This window comes from Odocoileus virginianus, chromosome 3 (assembly GCF_023699985.2).
Source record: "Odocoileus virginianus isolate 20LAN1187 ecotype Illinois chromosome 3, Ovbor_1.2, whole genome shotgun sequence".
In the NCBI taxonomy this organism is placed as follows: domain Eukaryota; kingdom Metazoa; phylum Chordata; class Mammalia; order Artiodactyla; family Cervidae; genus Odocoileus; species Odocoileus virginianus.
The window spans coordinates 11,668,779-11,690,820 of record NC_069676.1 but is presented as its reverse complement, the minus strand read 5'-3'; the positions used below and the strand labels follow the sequence as shown (position 1 = coordinate 11,690,820).

Here is a 22,042-nt window from a genome sequence, read left to right as displayed (position 1 = left end):
TATTTCCATGGAAGATGGATGTCATAAAACCAAATAAATATGAAAAACCTCTAGAAGTTAATTAAAAAATAGAAATGCTATCTGATTATGAATATTTTTTAAATTTATACCCGAGAGAGTGGTTTTAGCTATTTAGGACTATGTTACAAACCAAGAGAGTTTCTTGTACAGCATTTGGATAAGATATAGTATATTTGAATGCTTTTTAGTGTCCTTTAATTAGAATGACTTTTTAAGAGAGAAAAAGCTTTTATTAAAGATTTTTCCTTCAAAACTAAGGGGACACATATTACATCATGTTCATGGATTTATTATTTCAAAAAGTCCTTACTTCTCTTGAATTCTTTGGCCCCATGCCTCTAAAATAGGTAAGTAAAGAAGCAAATGATATTTGGGGTCTCATTAAAGATGAGGTCACAACTGAGAAATATTGCTAAAGCTGCTAGGCCATGTGGTCATCAAGTGTGAATATTTTATTTGTTAATTGCTTAAATCCAAAGAATGGACACTTCTCTGGGTGCCTCTACTATTGTTTTTGGTTATTCAACACTCTTCTTTTCATAAGGTGTCCCATCTACATGGAAAAAAAGAATCTAACAGGTGTCTCTGAATTCCTCCTCTTGGGCCTCTCAAATGATCCAGACCTGCAGCCCCTCCTCTTTGGACTCTTCTTGTCCATGTACCTGGTCACTATGCTTGGGAACCTGCTCATCATCCTGGCTGTCATCTCTGATTCCCACCTCCACACCCCTATGTACTTCTTTCTCTCCAATCTGTCCTTGACTGATGTCAGTTTCAGCACTACCACCATCCCCAAGATGCTAGTGAACCTCCAGACACACAGCAAATCCATCACCTATGCAGGCTGCCTAACTCAACTGACCTTTTTTTCTCTTTTTGCCTTTTTGGAGAGTCTCCTTCTGACAGTGATGGCCTATGACCGGTTGGTGGCCATCTGTCACCCTCTACACTACCTGGTCATCATGAATCCCCGCCTCTGTGGCTTGTTGGTCCTGGTGTCATTCTCCATCAGCCTTTTGACCTCCCTGATACACTACTTGATGGTGTCACAGCTTACCTTCTGTGCCAAAGTGGAAGTTCCTCATTTCTTTTGTGATCCTCCTCAACTCTTCAACCTGTCCTGTTCTGACACCTTCATCAATAACATATTAATCTATTTCATCGGTGCCATCTTGGGTGGAGTTCCACTCTCAGGGATCCTTTACTCCTATACTCGAATTATTTCCTCCATTCTAAGAGTATCATCTTCAGGTGGGAAGTACAAAGCCTTTTCCACCTGTGGTTCTCATCTGTCAGTTGTTTGCTTATTTTATGGAACTGGCCTTGGGGTATGCCTCAGCTCAGCTGTCTCATCTTCCCACAGGAGGGGTGCAGTGGCCTCGGTGATGTATACTGTGGTCACCCCTATGCTGAACCCCTTCATCTACAGCCTAAGGAACAAGGACATAAAGAGTGCCCTCTGGAAGATTATTATCAGAAGAACCTAATTTCAATACCTGTGTCATATGTGCCTATATATGTGTATGTGTGTGTGTATGTTCCTAAGACTGGTAAAGGCAGTAACAACAAATATGTACAACAAGTGATTCTGAATATTCACTCTCACACCATATATCTACCTATCTGGCTCTCTGTTTATATACTTTTCCTATTAAAATAGCTCTAATGAAATTGTATCATTATTTAGTCACCCTACTCATAACCATTCCAAGATTTTGCATACCACATCACTACACCTTTTCAATTTCCTTATGTATTACACAGAGCCCTTGGTCCCTGGCAGTTTTGTTTCTCTAGTTACAAAATAAATTCAGCTCTTTGCTGTTGTTGTTCAGTATCTGAGTCATGTCCAACTCTTGCGACTCCATGAACTGTAGCATAGCAGGCTCCTCTGTACTCCACTATCTCCTGGAGTTTGCTCAAATTCATGTGCATTGATTTGGTGATGCTATCTAACCATATCATCCTCTGCCACCCACTTTTCCTGCCCTCAATCTTTCCCATCCTCAGGGTATTTTCCAATGAGTCAGCTCTTCACATCAGGTGGCCAAAGTATTGAAGTTGAAGCTTCAGCATCAGTTTTTCCAAAGAATACTCAGGGTTGATTTCCTTTAGAATTGACTGGTTTAATCTCCTTGCAGTCCAAGGGATTCTCAAGAGTCTTCTCCAACACCACAAATCAGAAGCATCAATTCTTTGGTGCTCAGCCTTCATGGTCCAACTCTCACATCTGTACATAACTAGAAAAACGATTTTGACCTTTGTCAGCAAAGTGATGTCTCTGCTTTTTAATAGGCTATCTATGTTTGTCATAACTTTCCTTGCAAGAAAGGAAACACAGCTCTATTTCTTGCTATATATTGATTCTATACTTATCCTTTTATTATTCAGTATTTGTCATATGTATCTATACTGTACTATAATGATCAACACATCCAATATATTATTGCTTTATTAATTTCTTTATTTAATTGCTTATTAATAATCTATTAACAATAGCTTATTGTTAATAATCTTTTTGTGAAAATAGGATGGGTATATCATTTCCAAATCAGAGAACTTTGGAAATTGAAATAGGGCACTATGAATACTGAGTTTACATAAGCAGTTATCAATTGGGACTTTCCTAGGAAAACTGGGGTATATGCTTCCCAAGGAGTAGTGAGGAGATTACCTACCAGAGCAAAATTGATTCCAAAATTTTCTGATAAATCTTCTTCCCATTCCATCTAACTTCTCCCCAATTATATTACTTAATGAGACAGAAAAGGACAAAAAAACTGAATGATTCCACAGCTAAAGTATTCAAATTTAAAGAAAATGATGGTTGCAAGAGGCTCTGGGATCAGAAGAGGAGTTAGTATTTAATGAGCACAGAGTGTCCATTAGGGGAAGATGACGGATGGTGGTGATGGTTGCCAAATAATGTGAATGTACTTAATGCTGTTGAATTGTACACTTAAAAATAGTTAGGAGGTAAATGTTATGGTATGTTTTTTTTTCTTACCACAACAAAAAACTCTCCTGTCAGAAATGAGAGATGAAATGCTCCAAGTTTGGTTGTTAGCCCTCAGGAATCAACTCCTAGAGGTACCTGCCTCAGCTTCAGAGAGCCCACAACTGATGACTGCATAATGGGTGGGGGGAGGTGTAAGCATTTGGTTCCTTTCCCCCAAGTGCAGCCAACTCTAAGGAATCATCTTTAGAGCACCCTGGTGGTTTTCATAGATCTTTGAGGGTCTTCAGCTTGGCTTCACTTTTCCACTGCCCTTTCACGCTACAGAGAGTTTGCCAAACCGCAGAGTCTACGGAACAGTTCTCACAAGACTGTCCTCATTTCAGACACCAACACAAGTGCAGTGGTTCCCAGAGTGACTCTCACTTTGGGTATCTTGGCTCCAAATTCAAAAAATATAATAACAAAAACCATAAATCTCCAAGACAGAAAGCCCCAAACTTGAGATCAGGACTACAGAAAGAAAAATATGACAATGCCAGAAACAGAAAACTTAACCATGAAAATAGAAATATAATCACATTCTTTGAAGAGAAGACCAAAATCTCTCTAGATTTCATGATTAATTCAGTGAATTTACAGACATAAAATCATGTATTGCTTCCCCTAATTGAGGGGGGGAAAAAGTGTCTGAATTTTACGATGAGAAAATAAACTGGAAGGCAGAGGTGAGGAATAAAAATCAGCCTCTTCTAGACTCTACTGGATCCTTCCTAATACACTCACTTTTCTCCTTTTCCTCCTCCATTAAATTAGCAAACCCTCAGGGACTGAGAGACCATGGACCAGTTTGGCTAATTATCTGCTCTGTGCATGGAGGTCTCCAGGCTGAATTACTGTAAATAATGAGGCTGTTCTTCCCAGACCTTCAGTTAGCCAGCTCTAGTCCAATGGGATCCATACCTGTGTGTCTCGTCTTCCCAGAGTTATTGTCTGCACCAGGAGGCCCACACCTGAGTCTGTCTTACTGCCTGTTCTTAGGACAAAGCCTCAGTCTTCATCCAACAGCAGGTAGGGGACAGGCAATCTGCAACCCTCAGTCCTGGTCCAGTGGAGACACAGCCCAGACCAGAGAGTGCCAAGTACAGTGGGGGACACTGAATTTGGGAGGGATGAGGGAGACTTGTATGCTCACCATCAAGGCAGTGGGACTGTTATGATAGTCAGTGGGATGCCACCAAAATGCAAAGATCAGTTCAAAGCCTATGAGGTTTATGTTATCGTTAGTGGTGGGGATCTTAGAATGCCTATTCAAGTTTTGTTTTCCTTCCACACTGATTCTATCTTCCTTGGGCATCTTTTCTGCCTGATTAGGAAATGGGTCCTTCTAAAAGTGTTCCCTAAGTACTCCAGTTGATCTTGAAGGTGATGGTGATGAAATGATGACAATAACCACAGTATTACAAAGACTTATGTAGGAATCCATATGCCAGAGGCTGGAGTAATTTTTTAATGTAGTTTGCTATTTTATTTGCATTGGAAGTGTGAATGTTTTAGTCACTAATTCATGTCCAACTCTTTACAACCCCATGGACTGTAGTCTGCCAGGCTCCTCTGTCAATGGAATTCTCCAGGCAAGAATATCAGAGTGGGTTGCCATTCCCTTCTCCAGGGGATCTTCCCAATCCAGGGATCAAACCTGGGTCACCTGCATTACCGGTAGATTCTTTACCATCTGAGCCACCAGGGAAACTGCAAGAATACTGGAGTGGGTTGCCATTCTGTTTTTCAGAGGATCTTCCAAACCCAGGGACTGAACCCAGGTCTCCTCTATTGCAGACAGATTCTTTATTCTTTGAGCCAACAAGGAAGCCCTTTATCTGCATTCCCATCCTCCAAAAGAGAGCAACATGCATTATTATCATTTTCCACCTGAGGATAGGAATTTTAATTTTAATGTAATTTTGATCAGGCTCTGTGGTAGAGAAGGGGATAAAGTCAGATTCAAATGCAATGAAACTCCATTTATAAGGCACCTTGACAGTGTTGTCACTTGTGACAATCCATTTACAGGGCAAAAGTGACACTCCATTTGCAAGTAACCTTGACAGTATTCTCTACTGCCAATCCAGCCAACATTTAAGGGGTTGAATTCAGGAGAAACACAAACTCTCTATAAGGAAGAATTGGCATGAAAAGCTCTCTTAAGCTGGCATAAGGAGGCCAAATTAGTGTTTGAGACCTGATTAGGTCTTAAATTTTTTGGCTATTCATAAGAGGTGGGATTTGATGAAAAATCAAGCCTTCATATATATTCAGGAGTAGAGGAATGTTTAAGAAGTTTTACCTGGCCATGACAAACAAATACAGCAAAATGTAAAGTCAGCCTCCAATCTTTTTCTGAAAGTATTTGATACCAATTGAAAAAAAATTCTGTGTTATGTAGGCCTTCCACCCACTTTTTATCAACTTTTTTTTTCTGATATTGAGTTTCACAGGCTCTTTCTATATTTTGTGGATTAATTCTTTGTCTGTAGCTTTATTTGCAAATATTTTTTCCTATTTTGAGGTTTGTCTTTTCATCTCATTTATGGTTATCTTATTTATGGTTATGGACATATGTGATTTATGTCAAGTAATGTTCTTCCTATGTTTTTCCTCTAATACTTTTTTTGTGAATTCATTAAATCCAGTTTGGACACTTATCTAGGTGCCTCTACCATTGTTTTGTGTATTCAACACTCTCTACTTTTTTTGAAAGGTGTCCCATCAACATGAAACCGCCGAATCTAACAGGTGTCTCAGAATTCCTTCTCCTGGGCCTCTCAGATGATCCAGACCTGCAGCCCCTCTTCTTTGGACTCTTCTTGTCCATGTACCTGGTCACTGTGCTTGGGAACCTGCTCATCATCCTGGCTGTCATCTCTGACTCCCACCTCCACATCCCCATGTACATCTTCCTTTCTAACCTATCATTGACTGACGTCAGTTTCAGCACCACCACCATCCCCAAGATGCTAGTGAACCTCCAGACACACAGCAAATCCATCACCTATGCAGGCTGCCTAACTCAACTGACCTTTTTTTCTCTTTTTGCAATTTTGGAGAGTCTGCTTCTGACAGTGATGGCCTATGACCGGTTGGTGGCCATCTGTCACCCTCTGCACTACCTGGTCATCATGAACCCCCGCCTCTGTGGCTTGTTGGTCCTGGTGTCATTCTCCATCAGCCTTTTGACCTCCCTGATACACTACTTGATGGTGTCACAGCTTACCTTCTGTGCCAAAGTGGAAGTTCCTCATTTCTTTTGTGAACTTTCTCAACTCCTCAACCTTTCCTGTTCTGATACCTTCATCAATAACATATTAATCTATTTCATTGGTGCCATCTTGGGTGGAGTTCCACTCTCGGGGATCATTTACTCTTATACTCGAATTATATCCTCCATTCTGAGAGTCTCCTCATCAGATGGGAAATACAAAGCCTTCTCTACCTGTGGTTCTCATCTGACAGTTGTTTGCTTATTTTATGGAACTGGCCTTGGGGTATATCTCAGCTCCACTGTCTCATCTTCCCACAGGAGGGGTGCAGTGGCCTCAGTGATGTACACAGTGGTGACCCCTATGCTGAACCCCTTCATCTACAGCCTAAGGAACAAGGACATCAAGAGTGCCCTGTGGAGAATTATCATCAGAAAAGCCTAATTTCAATACTTGTGTAATTTTTCTGTTGTTGTTTGTTAAGACTGTAAAAGACAGTAAAATCAAATATGTGCAACAAGTAACTGTGAATCTGCAGTTCCATAGCATATATGTAGCAATCTGGCTTTCTGGTTGCACATTTTTTTCCTCTTAAATTAGCTCTACTGAAATTGGGACATTATTTGGGAGTCATAACCCTTCCAAGATTTAGCACACTGCTTCATTGTACACTTCAATTTCCTTATGTACTACCCAAAGCCCTTGGTCACAGGCAGTCTTATTTCCATCACCTCCAGATAAACACAGATCTATTTCTTGTCATATACTGAATCTATGGGCTTTCCTGCTGGCCTAACAGTAAAGAATCCTCCTGGAGTACATGAGATGGGGGTTCAATCCCTGGGTTGGGAAGATCTCCTGGAGAAGGAAATGGCAACTCACCCCAGTATTCTTACCTGGGAAATCTCATGGACAGAGGAGCCTGGCAGGCTACAGTCCCTGAGGTCCCAAAACATCTTAGTGACTAAACAACAACTGACTCTATGTTTTCCTATTATTATTCCCTATTTGTTACATGTATCTAAACCCTACCTTAATGACCAAGACATCTCATATATTTTTGCTCCTTAACGAATTTTGGGCAAATAGGATGGGTATTTCATTTCATTTCCAAACCAAAGTATTCTGATATCAAAATAGGACACTATGAATACTAAGTTTGAAAAAGAAGTTGCTAACTTGGACTTTACTAGGGAAACTGGGATGTGTGTTTCCTGAGGGGTAGATATAGAGTACCCACCAAAGTCAATTCCCAATTTCCCTGATAATTCTCCTTTCCATTTCGTCTCACTTCTCCCCAATTTTATTACATAAGTGAAGTTGCTCAGTTGTGTGTGACTTTTCACAATCCCATGGATTGTAGCCTACCAGGCTCCTCCGTCTGTTGAATTTTCCAGGCAAGAGTACTGGAGTGGGTTGCCATTTCCTTCTCCAGTGGATCTGCCCAACCCGGGGATCGAACCCAGGTCTCCCTCATTGCAGGCAGATGCTTTTCCCTCTGAGCCACCAGGGAAGCCCAATCATATTACATAATCAGACAAAAAGAACAGAAATTGAATGATTCCACTGATATGAAGGACCTAACATAGTCAAAGAATAGACAGAGAAGAGAATAATGGTTGCCAGAGGCTTTGGGAGGAGGAAAGGGGAGTTAGTGTTTAATGGGCACAGAGTTTCAGTTGGAGAAGACAAAATAGTTCTGGAGATGAATGGTGGTGATGGTTGCAAAACAATATGAATATACTTAATGCCACTTAACTGTACACTTAAAAACAGTTAACAGGGTAAAATTTATCTTATGTTGTTTTACCACACACACACACACACACACACACACACACAATCAGTCAGAAATGAGAGACAATTTCCCCAAATGTTGGGTGTTACTCAGCCCTCAAGATTCATGTAAATGTATGGCAAAACTATCACAGTATTATAAAGTAATTATGCTCCAATTAAAATAAAGAAACTTTTTAGAAAAGAATCAACTTCTAGAGGGATCTCCCTCTGCTACAGAGAGCCCAAGGCAGCCCACATCTGAAGACTGTGTATGATGTGAGTATGTAAGCATTTGATTCCTTTTCCCCCAACTGCAGCCAACTCTAAGGGATCATCTTTAGAGCACCCTGGTGGTTTTCATAGACCTCTGAAGGGCTTCAACTTGGCTTTACTTTTTCCACTGCCCTTTCATACTGAAGAGAACTTGCCACACCACAAAATCGAGAGAACCATCCTCACAAGACTGCCCTCATATCAGATACCACCACAAGTGCAGCGGTTCCCAGGGATGTCCAATTTGTGCTGAATGTGCTCAGTGCTCAATCGTATCCAACACTTAGCAACCCCATGGACTGTAGCCCACCAGGCTCCCCTGTCCATGGAGTTTTCCAGGCAAGAATACTAGAGCTGGTTACCATTTCCTATCCCAGAGGATCTTCACAACCCAGGCATAGACCCTGCATCTCTTGTGTTTCCTGTAGGGCAGGTGGGTTCTTTATCACTGTGCCCCTTGGGAAGTCCCATGTCCAATGTAATTGAATATTCTTATTATCTGATGGCAGAAAACTAGATAAATATATGCAGTTTAATTGAGAAAACTGCATATCTAGTTTTCTGTCTATCAGTTAATGAGGAATTAATCTCTGAGTTCCTCATACCTAGACTATGAGCCAGGAGTACTGCAAGGATAAGGTGTAGAAGGTCACAACAGACCACATCTCACATATCCTGCTTTAAAACTAAAAGGACACTGTCTTAATGAACACCAAGAGTTCAAACACAAAGGTTTTAAAGAAAAATATATTTAGAGAGAGGTATGACCTCTTTATTGAGTAGAAATAAGCAATGCAGGAGATGCCAGAGACCTGGGTTCAATTCCTGGGTTGGGAAGACCCCCTGGAGGAGAGCATGGCAACCCACTCCAGTGTTCTTGCCTGGAGAATCCCATGGGCAGAGGAGCCTGGTGGGCTATAGTCCAAAGGTCATAAAGAGTCGGACATGACTGAGGGATGAACACTGAGATGTTTGTAGAACTCTGCCACTGGAAAGACTGTTGCTTATTCTAACAGTGATGGAAGGACTCTATGGGTGTAAGAGAAACAAGAGGTATTTCTGACAGTATGGCTAGGAACAGCAAGGTAGGATCTGCAGAAGTACCCACAACAGGGCAAGTTTTTCATGTTCTAGTTCTTCTCTGGGGAGTTTTTCTTGAAAAGATGATGTTTTGGAGCCAAGGTCCCATTTTTATGTTTGCTTTTATTTTCATTATCCTAGGAGGTAGGTCAAAAAAGATCTTGCTGTGCTTTATGTCAAGGAGTGTTCTTCTGATGTTTTCCTCTAAGAACTTTAAACTGCCCAGTCTTATATTTAGGTCTTTAATCTATTTTGAGTTTATTTTTGTGTATGGTGTTAGGGAGTGGTAGGAATGTAGATTAATACAGCCACTGTGGAAAATAGTATTGAGGTTCCTTAAAAATTAAAAACACAGCTTCCATATGATCCAGCAATCACAGTGCTGGGCATACACTGAGAAAACCATAAATCAAAAACACACATGCACCCCAATGTTCCTTGCAGCACTATTCACAATAACCAGGACTTACAAGCAACCTAAACATCCATCAACAGATAAATGGATAAAGATGTGGTACATATATACAATGGAATATTCAGTTCAGTTCAGTTCAGTTGCTCAGTCATGTCTGACTCTTTGCGACCCCATGAACTGCAGCACACCAGGCCTCCCTGTCCATCACAAACTCCCAGAGTTTACTCAAACTCATGCCCATCAAGTCGGTGATGCCATCCAGCCATCTCATCCTCTGTCGTCCCCTTCTCCTCCTGCCCCCAATCCCTCCCAGCATCAGGGTCTTTTCCAATGAATCAACTCTTTGCATGAGGTGGCCAAAGTATTGTTTTAGCTTCAGCATCAGTCCATCCAGTGAACACCCAGGACTTATCTCCTTTAGGATGGACTGGTTGGATCTCCTTGCAGTCCAAGGGAATCTCAAGAGTCTTCTCCAACACCATAGTTCAAAAGCATCAATTTTTTGGCTCTCAGCTTTCTTCACAGTCCAACTCTCATATCCATACATGACCACTGGAAAAACCATAGCCTTAACCATTACTCAGCCATAAAAAAGAATGACATTGGGTCATTTGTAGAGACGTGCATGGACCAGACCTAGAGACAGTCATACAGAGTGAAGTGAGTCCGAAAGAGAAAAACAAATATCTAGAAAAAGAATCTAGAAAAATAGTACAGATGAACCTATTTGCAGGGCAGGAATAGAGACACAGACTTGGAGAATGGACTTGTGACATCACGCAGCAGGAGAAGGGTGGGATAAATTGGGAGACTAGAATTGACATTTGTGTACTGTATGAAAGAGATAGCCAGTGGGAAGCTACTGTATAGCGCAGAGAGCTCAGCTGGGTGCCCTGTGGTGACCTAGGTGGGTGGGATGGGGAGGCAGGAGTGAGGTCCACGAGGGAGGGGGTATGTGTGTACACATATGTGATTCACTTTGTTGTAACACAGAAACACAGCATTGTAAAGCAACTATACTCCAATTTTTAAAAATTTGCAAATATGAGAAACAAGTTCAGATGTATATTAAAATTTAATGGTTAACCACTGGTGCATTGTATATCAATACTATCTTCAAGATCAGCAATGCCAAATGGCTTTGTTCTTTCAACAAGAACATATTCATCAAAATGTGAAGTTCACACAGACCAAGTGTTTATCGGTTACATCTGAAGATACTGATCAAACCACCCACACATTTGAGTGAGTTCTTATCCCCATGAGAGATGTATTTCGTAAAACCAAAAAACTGAGGAAAAACCCTTAAAGTTAACTAGCAAACATGAATGCTATCTGACTGTGAACATTTGATTTTAATTTAGAATCCAGTGAGTAAGGTTTTATCTCTTTAGAACTGCATTGCAAATCAATGAACTTTCTTGTACTGCATTTAAATAAGATACAGAATATTTGAGTGCTTTTTAGTGTCCTCTAAATATAATTTTTTTAAATCAGAAGAGTATTTTTTCATTTTTATTTTCTCATTAAAACTAGGGAGCAGATATATTATTGTGTTCATAGATTTGTTATCTCAAAATGTCCTTATCTTGCTAACATTCTTTGGCCCTATGCCTTTAAAATCAGTGCTAAAGAAACTAATAATGACTTCCCTGGAGGCTCAGTGGTAAAGGAGTCTGCCTGCCAGTGCAGGAGATGTGGGTTAGATCCCTGGGTCAAGTAAGATTCCTAGAAGAAGAAATTGGCAAACCACTCCAGTGTTCTTGCCTGGGAAATCCCATGGACAGAGGGGCCTGGCAGGCTACAGTCCATGGGGTCACAAAAGAGTTGGACATGACTTAGCAACTGAACAACAACTAGGAGTTCTTTAATCATTCCGGTATGTTCGCAGCAACATGGATGGACCTAGAGAGTGTCATACTGAGTGAAATAAGTCAGAGAAGCAGAAATATCATACGACATCCCTTATAAGTGGGATCTAAAAAGAAATGATACAAATAAACTTACTTACAAAATAGAAAGAGACACGGACTTAGAAAACAAAATATGGTTGCCCAGGGTCAGGGTGGGAAGTGTAGGGAGGTCATGTACACACAGCCATATTCAAAATTAATCAATAAGGACCTATTGTATAGCACATGGAACTCTACTCAATGTTATGTGGCAGCCTGGATGGGAGGGGAGAATGGATACATGTATATGAATGGTTGAGTCCCTTCACTGCTCACCTGAAACTACCACAACATTGTTAATCGGGTATACCCCAAAACAAAATAAAAGGTTTAAAGTTTGAAAAAAAAATCCTGTGTATGAGACCATGATTTTTTTAGTAGGTTGTGGTAGGCAGAATGTTTCCCTTGCTAAAGATTTCCTGCACTAATCCCCAGGACTGATGAGTATGTCACAGTACATGGGGACAGGAACTTGGCAGATGTGCTTAAACTAAAAATCTTGAGATGGAGAGATGACACTGTGAAATCCAGGTGGGTCCATTGAATCACATGAGTCCTTCAGAGCAGAGAGGCTTTCCTGGCCACAACCAGAGGGAGATGGTCCACGGAAGTAGGGTCAGAGGGGTGAGCCCTTGATGCTTTGAAGAAGGAGCATCCAGAAGCTGGAAAAAAACTCCTCCTTGGAACCTTGAGAAGGAACCAGCACTGCTGACAACCTTCTTCTACCTGAGTCATACCCACTCGAGACTTCTAGCTGTAGTACTATGTGATAACACATTTCCCTTATTTTTGAAGTCCCTAGGTTGTTGGTAATGAGTTGAGGCAGCAGTAGAAAACTACTAACCAACATGTTACCAAAGGGTTCTGTCCCTCTGTGACTTTCCTTTCACTTCCTACAGTGTCTTTTGATTAAATAGAAGCTCTGGATTGAAAAAAAAAGAAGAAAAAGAAACCGGTGAATACTCTGGGCATCAAAAAAGAAGTCCTCACAATTGAGAAATATTGCTGAAGGTGCTGGAGTGTGTGGTCTTCAAGACTGAAAACTATTTGTGAATTATTAAATACAAAGTTTGGACACTTATCTGGGTGCCTCCACAATTGTTGTTTACTCAACACTCTATCCTTTTTTCTAAAGATACCTCATCAACATGGAACCTCAGAATCTAACAGGTCTCTCAGAATTCCTCCTCTTGGGCTTCTCAGATGATCCAGACCTGCCACCCCTCCTCTTTGGACTCTTCCTGTCCATGTACCTGGTCACCGTGTTTGGGAACCTGCTCATCATTCTGGCTGTCATCTCTGACCCCCACCTCCAGACCCTCATGTATTCCTTCTTTTCCAGTTTGTCCTTGGGCTGGCATCAGTTTCAGCACCACCACTGTCCCCAAGATGTTAGTGAATCTCCAGACACACAGCAAATCCATCCCCTATGCAGGGTGTCTAGCTCAGGTGACCTTTTCTTCTCTTTTTGCATGTTTGGAGAGTCTCCTTCAGATGGTGATTTCCTATGACAGGTTGGTGGCCATTTGTCACCCTCTGCACTACCTGGTCATCATGAACCCCCACCTCTGTGGCTTGTTGGTCCTGGTGTCATTTTCCATCAGCCTTTTGACCTCCCTGCTGCACTACTTGATGATGTCACAGCTTACCTTCTGTGCAGATGGTGAAACACCTCATTTCTTCTGTGACCTTTCTCAACTCCTGCTCTGACACCTGCATCAATATCACATTAGTCTATTTCATTAGTACCATCATTGGTGGGATTCTATTCTCAGGGGTCCTTTACTCTTAAACTCGAATTATATCCTCCATTGTGAGAGTCTCCTCATTAGGTGGGAAGTACAAAGCCTTCTCCACCTGTGGTTCTCACCTGGCAGTTGCTTGTTCATTTTATGAAACAGTCATGGGTGTATGCCTCAGCTCAGCTGTCTCATTTTCCCCCAGGAAGGGTGCAGTGGCCTCAGTGATGTACACTGTGGTCACCCCAATGCTGAACCCCTTTATCTATAGCCTGAGGAACAAGGACATTAAGCATGCCCTCTGGAGGAATATCAGAAGAATAGTCTAATCTTAGTGCTAGTGTCATTTTTTTTTTTTTTTTTTTGGTCTTTTTTGGTTCATGGGGCTGGAAAGAGCAGGAAAATCAAATATGTGCTGCAGGAAACTCAGATGCTGTGGTAATGTCACATATATGTATCTATCTAGCTCTTGGCTTTCTCTTTACACAATTTGTCCTCTTGGAATTGCTTTAACAGGATTGGGAAATTATTTTGGGTTTCTCACTATGTCATAATTCTTCTTGATTTTGCATGGCATATGAGTATACCATTCTCACATTCCTATGTATTATCCAGGATATATACAGACAATGTATTGACCACAGACAGTCTTGTTTCTATCATTGCAAAATAATTGTAGCTCTCTTCTTCTTATTATTGATTATTTCTATACTTTGCCTATGATTTTCCCATTATTTAATAACAGTATCTAAACACTACCTTTATGTAGACATTCTTTAGGTAGATATTAGTATATTTAGTATATTTTAGTAGACAGTTACATTTAGACATTTTAAATAGACAGTATATTTTTATTTCTTAATGATTGTGGCCAGATTTTTTAACATGTAGGATGAGTAAGATCCTGCTCAAATTTTGAAATTCAAGTGGTACACTATTAATATTGATTTTTCACATGGAACTTTTCTAAGAAAACTGACAAATGCTCCTCAGGAATAGAATGGAGAGTACCTACCAGAGCAAAGTTGATCCCCAATGTTTCTGATAATTCCTCTTCCTAGTCCGTCAACCTTCTCCCCATTCATGTTAAATAACCAGACAGAAAGGGACAAATATTAAATGATTCCATGTGTATTAGATACCAAATGAAGTCCAATTCATACTACTGGAGAGCAGAGTCATGCATAGAGAAAATTTGGGAGGAGGAATGGGTAGTTAGTGTTTAATACAAACAGTTTCATTTGGGGGAAGATGAAAAATTCCTGGAGATGATTGATGGTGATGGTTGCAAAACAATATGAAGGCACTTAATGCCACTTAACTGTACACCTAAAAATGGTTAATGTGGTCTACTGACAGATGAATCGATGAAGATGTGATATACATACGTGATAGAATATTAGAGCCATTAAAAAGAAAGAAATCATTCCATTTGCAGCAACATGGATGGATCTAGAGATTATCATTCTAAGCAAAGTAAGTCTGAAAGAGAAAGACAAATATGATACGACTTATATGTGGCATCTGAACTGCAACACACATGAACATATCTAGGAGATAGAAACAGACTCACCAACATAGAGAATAGGTTTGTATTTGCCAAGGGAGGGGAGAGGTGAGAGGGAAGATTAGGAGTTTGTGATTAACAGATGCAAACTATTATATAGAGATGGATACACAACAAGGTCCTGCTGTATACCACAGGGAAATACATTCAATATCCTGTGATAAACCACAATGGAAAAGAATATATACATATATACAACTGAGTCACTTTGCTATACAGCAGAAGTTAAACACAACTAAGTAAAACATCTATACTTCAATAAAATTTTTAAAAAATGACTAAGACTAAATTTTATATTGTTTTACCACAATAAAAAAAAATCTCCTATCAGGAATGAGAAACATACCACTCCAATGTTGGGTGTTAGCACTCACTCAGCAATCTACTTCTAGAGGGATCTGCCTCTAGGCAGGCAGCCCACATCCAGTTACTATATGATGCGGCGGTGGAAGCATTTATCTTCTTTGCCCCAACTCCAGGATGACCCAAGGGATCATCCTAACTCCAGAGCCCCCTGGAGGTTTTCAGAGGCCTTTGAGGGGCTTCAACTTGGCTTGTTTTTTTCTACTGCCTTTCCTCACTGCAAAGAGTTTGCTAAACCACAAAGCCTAAGGAAACAGTACTCACAAGCCTGTCCTCATTTCAGATACCAGCACAAGTTCAGCAGTTCCCAGGGCTAGCCTCACTTCAGGCCATGCGTGCATGCTCAGTTGCTAAGTCATGTCCGACTATTTGTAATTCCCAGGGTTGTAGCCAGCCAGGCTCCTCTGCCCATGTGATTTCCCAGGCAAGAATATTGGAGTGGGTTACCATTTCCTCCTCCAAGGGATCTTCCTGACCCAGGGATCAAACTTGTGTCTCCTGAATTGGCAGGCAAATTCTTTACCACTGAGTCACTTGGGAACTGTAGAACTGGGGCACTGAATGACTGTGGCTTATTTGAACATTGATGGAAGGGCTCTATGGTGAGCCTAGTTGCTCTTCTAGAGCAACTAGAGGAATTTCTGACTACATGGCCAGGAGCAGTATGGTGGCATCTGCAAAAATACCCCAAACAGTGCAAATCATTCCATGTTCCAGTTCTTATACAGGAAAGTTTTCTGGAAAAGATGAAGTTTTAATGGATTGGAGATGAGGCTGGAAAAAAAAAATATATCTCTACAGTCTTACCTTTCTCCAAGTCAACTGTCCTGATAGAGGGTAAGTTCTGTTTGGTGGGTAGCTTCAAAGATGCTCCCAGTGAAACCAGCAAGCTGTGTTCATGCTCTTGTAGATACCTGTCTCTTTGAGTGAACTGGAAACAGTGACTTGCTTCAAGGGTGAAACAGATCACCAGCCCAGGTTGGAGGCACGAGACAAGTGCTCAGGCCTGGTGCACTGGGAAGACCCAGAGGGATGGGATGGGGAGGGAGGTGGAAGGGGGGATCGGGATGTGGAACACATGTAAATCCATGGCTGATTCATGTCAATGTATGGCAAAACCCACTACAATATTGTAAAGTAATTAGCCTACAACTAATAAAAATAAATGAAAAAAAATTAAAAAATAAAAAATAAAAAAATTGTAACCAAGTAAATATACAATGATGAACTAATGTAAAATAGTAAATGGGTAGCCAAGAAACAATAGTTCATTCATTAAATGATTACTGAAATATTAACAAAAAAAAACCCAGAATTTGGAAAACTATTGGACTGTCCCTTCAAACCTTAATGTGTAGAAGGACTCAGCTTTTATCTTGCCAACACTCTCCGGCCATCTCACCACCTTGCTCTGGTGAGATGGAAGCCAGTTGCCATATTGTCAGAGGTCCATTTGGTAAGAAGCTAAGAGAATTCTCTGGACCTCAAAGAACTGAATCCCATCAACAGACTTGTAAGTGAGGGAAATCAGATACTTTTCCAGGCAAGCCTTATAAAGACTGTAGCCCTAACACATTTTGAATGTGGATATCTCTAAGGCCTCTTGAAGAGTTTAAGCAAAGTAGCAAGTAACCAGATAAATATGTCAAATAACGATTTGTGCAATGTGAAAATGTACTTCAACTGAGTAGTAAAATTAGAGCAAAAATTTTAAATTAATTTCAATTAAATATTTTAAATTCCACCTAAATTAGAACTTGAACTGTCATTCAAAATAGCAAAAACCATACATCTCCAAGGCATAAAATTTAAAACTTCAAAGCAAGACTACATAAAAAGTAGGAAGTTTTCAGAGACAGAAATCTTAACTAAAGAATTAGAAATACTGTCAGAATCCTGTTATGGAAGACCTAAATCTCTCTAGTTTACATAATGAACTCAATAAATGTGCAGATATAAAAGTCACATATTCCCTTCTCTTATTAAATAGAATGTGCCTGAATTTTATGATGAGGTAAACAACCTGGAAGTCAGAAGTGAGAAGAGATCAGCCTCCTCCTGAGAAGAGGACAGGTCTAGATCCCTCCTAAAACAGTCAGTTTCTCCTCTTCCTCCTCCGTTAAATTAGCAAATCCTCAGAGACTGTGAAACCATGGACCAAGTTGGCTAATTATTTGCTATGTGCATCAAGGTCCCAAGGCTGCACCACAATAAATAATCAGCCTGTGCTTCCCAGACCTTTAGTTAGCCAGCTCCATACCTGTGTGTCCCATCCACCCAGAGCTGTTGTCCACGCCAGGAGGCCCACACCTGAGTCTGCCTTGCTGCCAGTCCTGAGGACAAGCCTCAGCCCTCGTCCAACACCAGGAGGAAAAGGGGCAGCCCATCTGTATCCCTCAGTCCTGCCCCAGCAGAGACACAGCGCAACCCAGTGAGTGCCAAGCGCAGTGGGAGACGCTGAATGCAGGAGGGATTGGGGGAGCCTTGTTTTCTCATCAAAACAGTGGGACATTTCTCATCAAGCCAGTGGGAAGGCACCAAAATACATAGATTCAGCTCAGAGGCCTAGCAAATTGATGTTGTTGTTACCAGTGGGGATCTTAGAACTCTTACTTAAGTGCTTATTTTCCTCCCTTCTCTCTTCCTTGGGCATTTTTTCTACCTGAACAAGAAATAGGAACCTCTAAGCTATACCCTAAGTACTCCAGATGATCATGAAGGGGATGGTCATGAAAATGAACAGTAACCACAAAATTATGAACTTTTACCTAGGGATTCCTCATGCCAGGAGCTGAGTTAAGATTTTGTATAGCTCATTTCCTTTTACTTGCATTATCACCTCCCAAATATGCTTTAGCATCATTTTGCAGTTAAGGATGGGAACACAGGACTTTAATACAATGTTTTACTAGGCTCTGGGGTAGAAAAGGATTAAATTAAGATTTGAATGTAGACAATGAAATTCCATCCATAGGGCATCTAGACAGTAGTCTTTTCTGCTAACTCAACCTGTATTCAAAGAGCTGAATTTAGAAGAAATGCAGTCCTCTAAAAGGGAAAATTGGCTTGAAAATTCTGAAATTGTCATAAAAGGCTACCTTTAGGTTTCAGACGCGGCCTTGTTCCTAAATTTCTCAAGCATTCATAAGAGGGGTGGATCTGATGAGAAATCAACCCTTCACAAATGTTTAGGTTTTGCCACATCTTTAAGAAGTTTATCAACCCACGACAAAGATAGCAAAAAGCAAACTTTCTTCCTTTCATCCTAGGCAGAGATGTCCTGCTCACTGGACTCTTTCCTTTGGGGGTTCATGGTAGACACAGTGGAAAGCAGGGGTGGTACCTGCTGCATCAACTATAGGAGAGAAGGTTGAGCTGATGGTGGGAATCCCACTAAGATTCCGTTTATAAGGATTCAAGACGGTTCTTTCTCTTGAGCCAGCTCTTGGATTTTGCTTCTGTATCCGCTTATTCCTTCATTCTTAATTTATATCCTCTTGATCTCTAAGGGAGTACAGAGTGAGGGTGTTGGACTTTATTCTTAGGTAAGAAACAAGAAATAGTTTAAAGGTATACCTTAGAACGTTTGGAAGACCCCTCTGATCCCCTACTTAAACTCTCTGAAGTGTACACAAACAGTGGAAAAGTTCAGTGCACAGACCTCAGAGACTCACAGTCAATTTTGAATCATATCTGCTGTGTGTATTTAAATGACACTGAGAAAGATCTTAATATCTTTCAGCCTGAACGTTGTCATCTAAATTGATATCTGTCGATAGAACTGTGGTGCATAAGAATTAAACAGAATGAGTATTAAGTATGTGACTAAATGTGTGAAGGATGCATTATAGCAATACCAGAGTAAACTAGGTATCTTTTTTTTTTTCTGAGTTTCACTTAGGTATTTATTTCCAAAGCATATCTAGCAGTCACAGATTTTAAAAATATAACCTAATTCTTAATTCACATAAGAATTCATTAGCTCCAAATCAATTAATTTTAGAGATAAGAATTCAGTATCTTGCCCCAATTAGCCTCCAACTAATAAAAATAAATGAAAATAAATAAATAAGCTAGGTATCTTTATCATCATCAACAGCAGCAGCAGCATCAAGACTAAGTGCCATATGCTGCGATCAGAAGATTTTTTTTTCCCCCTAAATCCTGAGAGAATTTTTTCTTTTGCAATTTATTTATTTATGGCTACACTGGGTCTTCATGACTAGATGTGATTTCCCTAGTTGCGGCAAGTAGGGTACTCTCTGCAGTGCATGGGCTTCTCATTGTGATGACTTCTCTCATTGCAGAGCAGGTGCTCTAGGGTGCGTGGGCTTCAGGAGTTGTGGCTTACGGGCTTAATTACCCCGAGGCATGTGGGAGCTTCCAGGTCCAGAGACTGAACCTGTGTCCCCTGCATTGGTAGACAAATTCTTAACCACCAGACCTCCAGGGAAGTCTGAACATTTTATTTTTGTTCTGCAAGTAGAGTTGAGTGCCCGGTGGGACACATGTGAGTTTCTCTCATTTCTTGAATTCTCAGAGCCTCCTCCTGCTTGGCACAGAACAAGATACAAGAACAAAACTCTCTGTTAAAATATTAAATAGACCTTTCTTTGGTTCTCAAAAAGAGTGGGCAACATGACTTCCACACGCTGGGCACTTTCCTGCTTGTTTTGACATTCCTTCCAGTGAAATCTTACAGGACTAAACAATAGGTGAATCAGTGTTTGTAATCCTCTGTGTCACTTTCTACAAGAATTATTAATTTCCATTTAATAGAATTTAAAACATAAGGTTATTTTTTAAAAAAACAACACTGGGTCCTAAAAGAAATTACCATATGTAAAATAGATATCTAGTGGAAATTTGCTGTATGACAGCAGAGAGCTTAAATCAGGCGCTCTGTGATAACCTGGAAGGGTGGGATGGGGTGGGAGGTGGGACAGAGGTTCAAGAGGGAAGGGACATTTGTATACTTATGGCTGATTCATACTGATGTGTGGCAGAGGCCAGCACAATATTGTGAGACAATTATCCTCCAATTAAAAATTAAAAAGAAAGAAAAATGAAAAAAAAAAAAGAAAATGAAAACAAACAGCCCTTTTCAGAAAAAAAGGAGAGCCAGAGAGAAAGGGAAAAAAAAGGGAAATTAATCTGATTGTGTGGTCTGAGACATATTTTAGGATCTCCACTCATTTTATGAAAGACTTCCCTGAACCATGATAGTTTTCTGTGCCTCTGCTATAGGATAGAATATATGATTATTAAGCCTTTATTAGGATTGTACTTCATCAACACCTAACTACTCCAGGGATGTCTCAAATTCTGATTTAAGAATCAGAATTGAATATTTATTAAGCACTGACCTCTGTTAGAGGCCACTGTTGAGGATCAGGATGTGCTATATGCTAAGTTGCTGCAGTCGTGTCGGACTCTTTGCAACCCCATGGACTGTGGCCCACCAGGCTCCTCTCTTTATAGGATTCTCCAAGCTATAATACTGGAGTGGGTTGCCATGTCATCCTCCAGGGGATCAGGATGGGTCTCCCCAAAACATACCAAAATGATGTATTGATTGGTATGAACTGAAGGTTTTTCTGGAGGAGCTGATATAAGAAGGAAACTCCGTCCTCTGTCTCCGTGAAAGTAGGAAATGAACCTCTCTTATGAAAGGTGTACTCCCTGTATTTGGAGATAGAAGGACCCGCTTATCATCAGAGATGGAGAATTGGGAGCCTAGAAACCTATATATACAGCACTCTATATCTCTTTAATTTACTACCCCAAGCCCAAACTATTTAGATTCTTCACTGATTAAGCACCCAAATACTAAGATTCTTTGTCCTGCCAATTCCTCACCAATTTATTGTTTCTTCCTCTAAGAAGTATAAAAGTTACCTGCTCTGGACACTTCTTAGGTCCCATTTCTATGAAACCTCCATGTGCATGAATTCAAATGTGTTTCTTTTTCTTCTATTAATCTGTCATGTGTTGATGCTATTATTATTCCATGCACAAGAACCCAAGAGGGAAGAAGGGGAAATTTCTCCTTCCTTGATAACCCACGTCTCCTACAAGTGGATGTTATTCACCCAACTTCAATGTAAGGAGTACCAGTGCCCAGAGGTGGGGAGATTTCCACAAACTCCATGTTTAGCGGGTGAAAAATGTGGGACTCAGACAAAGGTCTGCACCAGACCATCTGCACCAGAGTGCAACAACTTATTACTTTCTTTCCAAACCTGCTTTAGTCCCAGATGAACAAATAGAAGTAAATAGAACGATGAATTTATCCTAGTGTGATTTGATGGGTCCATCTATGAGTTAGCAGAATGTATCAAATGGTTTGCAGGGGACTTTTTGCATACATATTATGGGCCATAAGATTTTCTATGAATGGTAGTGCATTTTCCAGCCCATTTTGAAAATTTGACACATGGAAATAACAGTGGCTATACAAAACAGGAATTTCACGTGGCTCTATCATGAAGAACTATTGCTAGTCAGATTTCAGGAATCTTTTTGATTTAATTTTGAAAATCAGAATGTGTCCTTGATCTGGTCTGATTTTTCCATCAGGAAAACAATTACAGGTAATTAATAGTAAAATTGTACAGGTTTCAATTTTTACAATTGA

At 40.4% G+C, this 22,042-nt stretch overlaps 2 protein-coding genes and 1 pseudogene across 2 annotated transcripts; all 3 read left to right on the top strand.

Moving 5' to 3' along the window:
* Positions 1-569: 569 nt before the first annotated feature.
* On the top strand, positions 570-1,508 carry LOC110134245 (olfactory receptor 7E178-like). The gene has a single exon (XM_070458596.1). It carries the CDS (start codon positions 579-581, stop codon positions 1,506-1,508), a length of 930 nt encoding a protein of 309 aa, XP_070314697.1. The 5' UTR covers positions 570-578.
* A 4,231-nt stretch (positions 1,509-5,739) lies between these two features.
* Positions 5,740-6,681, top strand: LOC139032174 (olfactory receptor 7E178-like). Its single transcript, XM_070458584.1, has one exon. The coding sequence runs from the start codon at positions 5,752-5,754 to the stop codon at positions 6,679-6,681; it is 930 nt and encodes a 309-aa protein (XP_070314685.1). The 5' UTR covers positions 5,740-5,751.
* Positions 6,682-12,884: 6,203 nt separating this feature from the next.
* On the top strand, positions 12,885-13,804 carry LOC110134248 (olfactory receptor 7E24-like; annotated as a pseudogene).
* Positions 13,805-22,042: the final 8,238 nt, after the last annotated feature.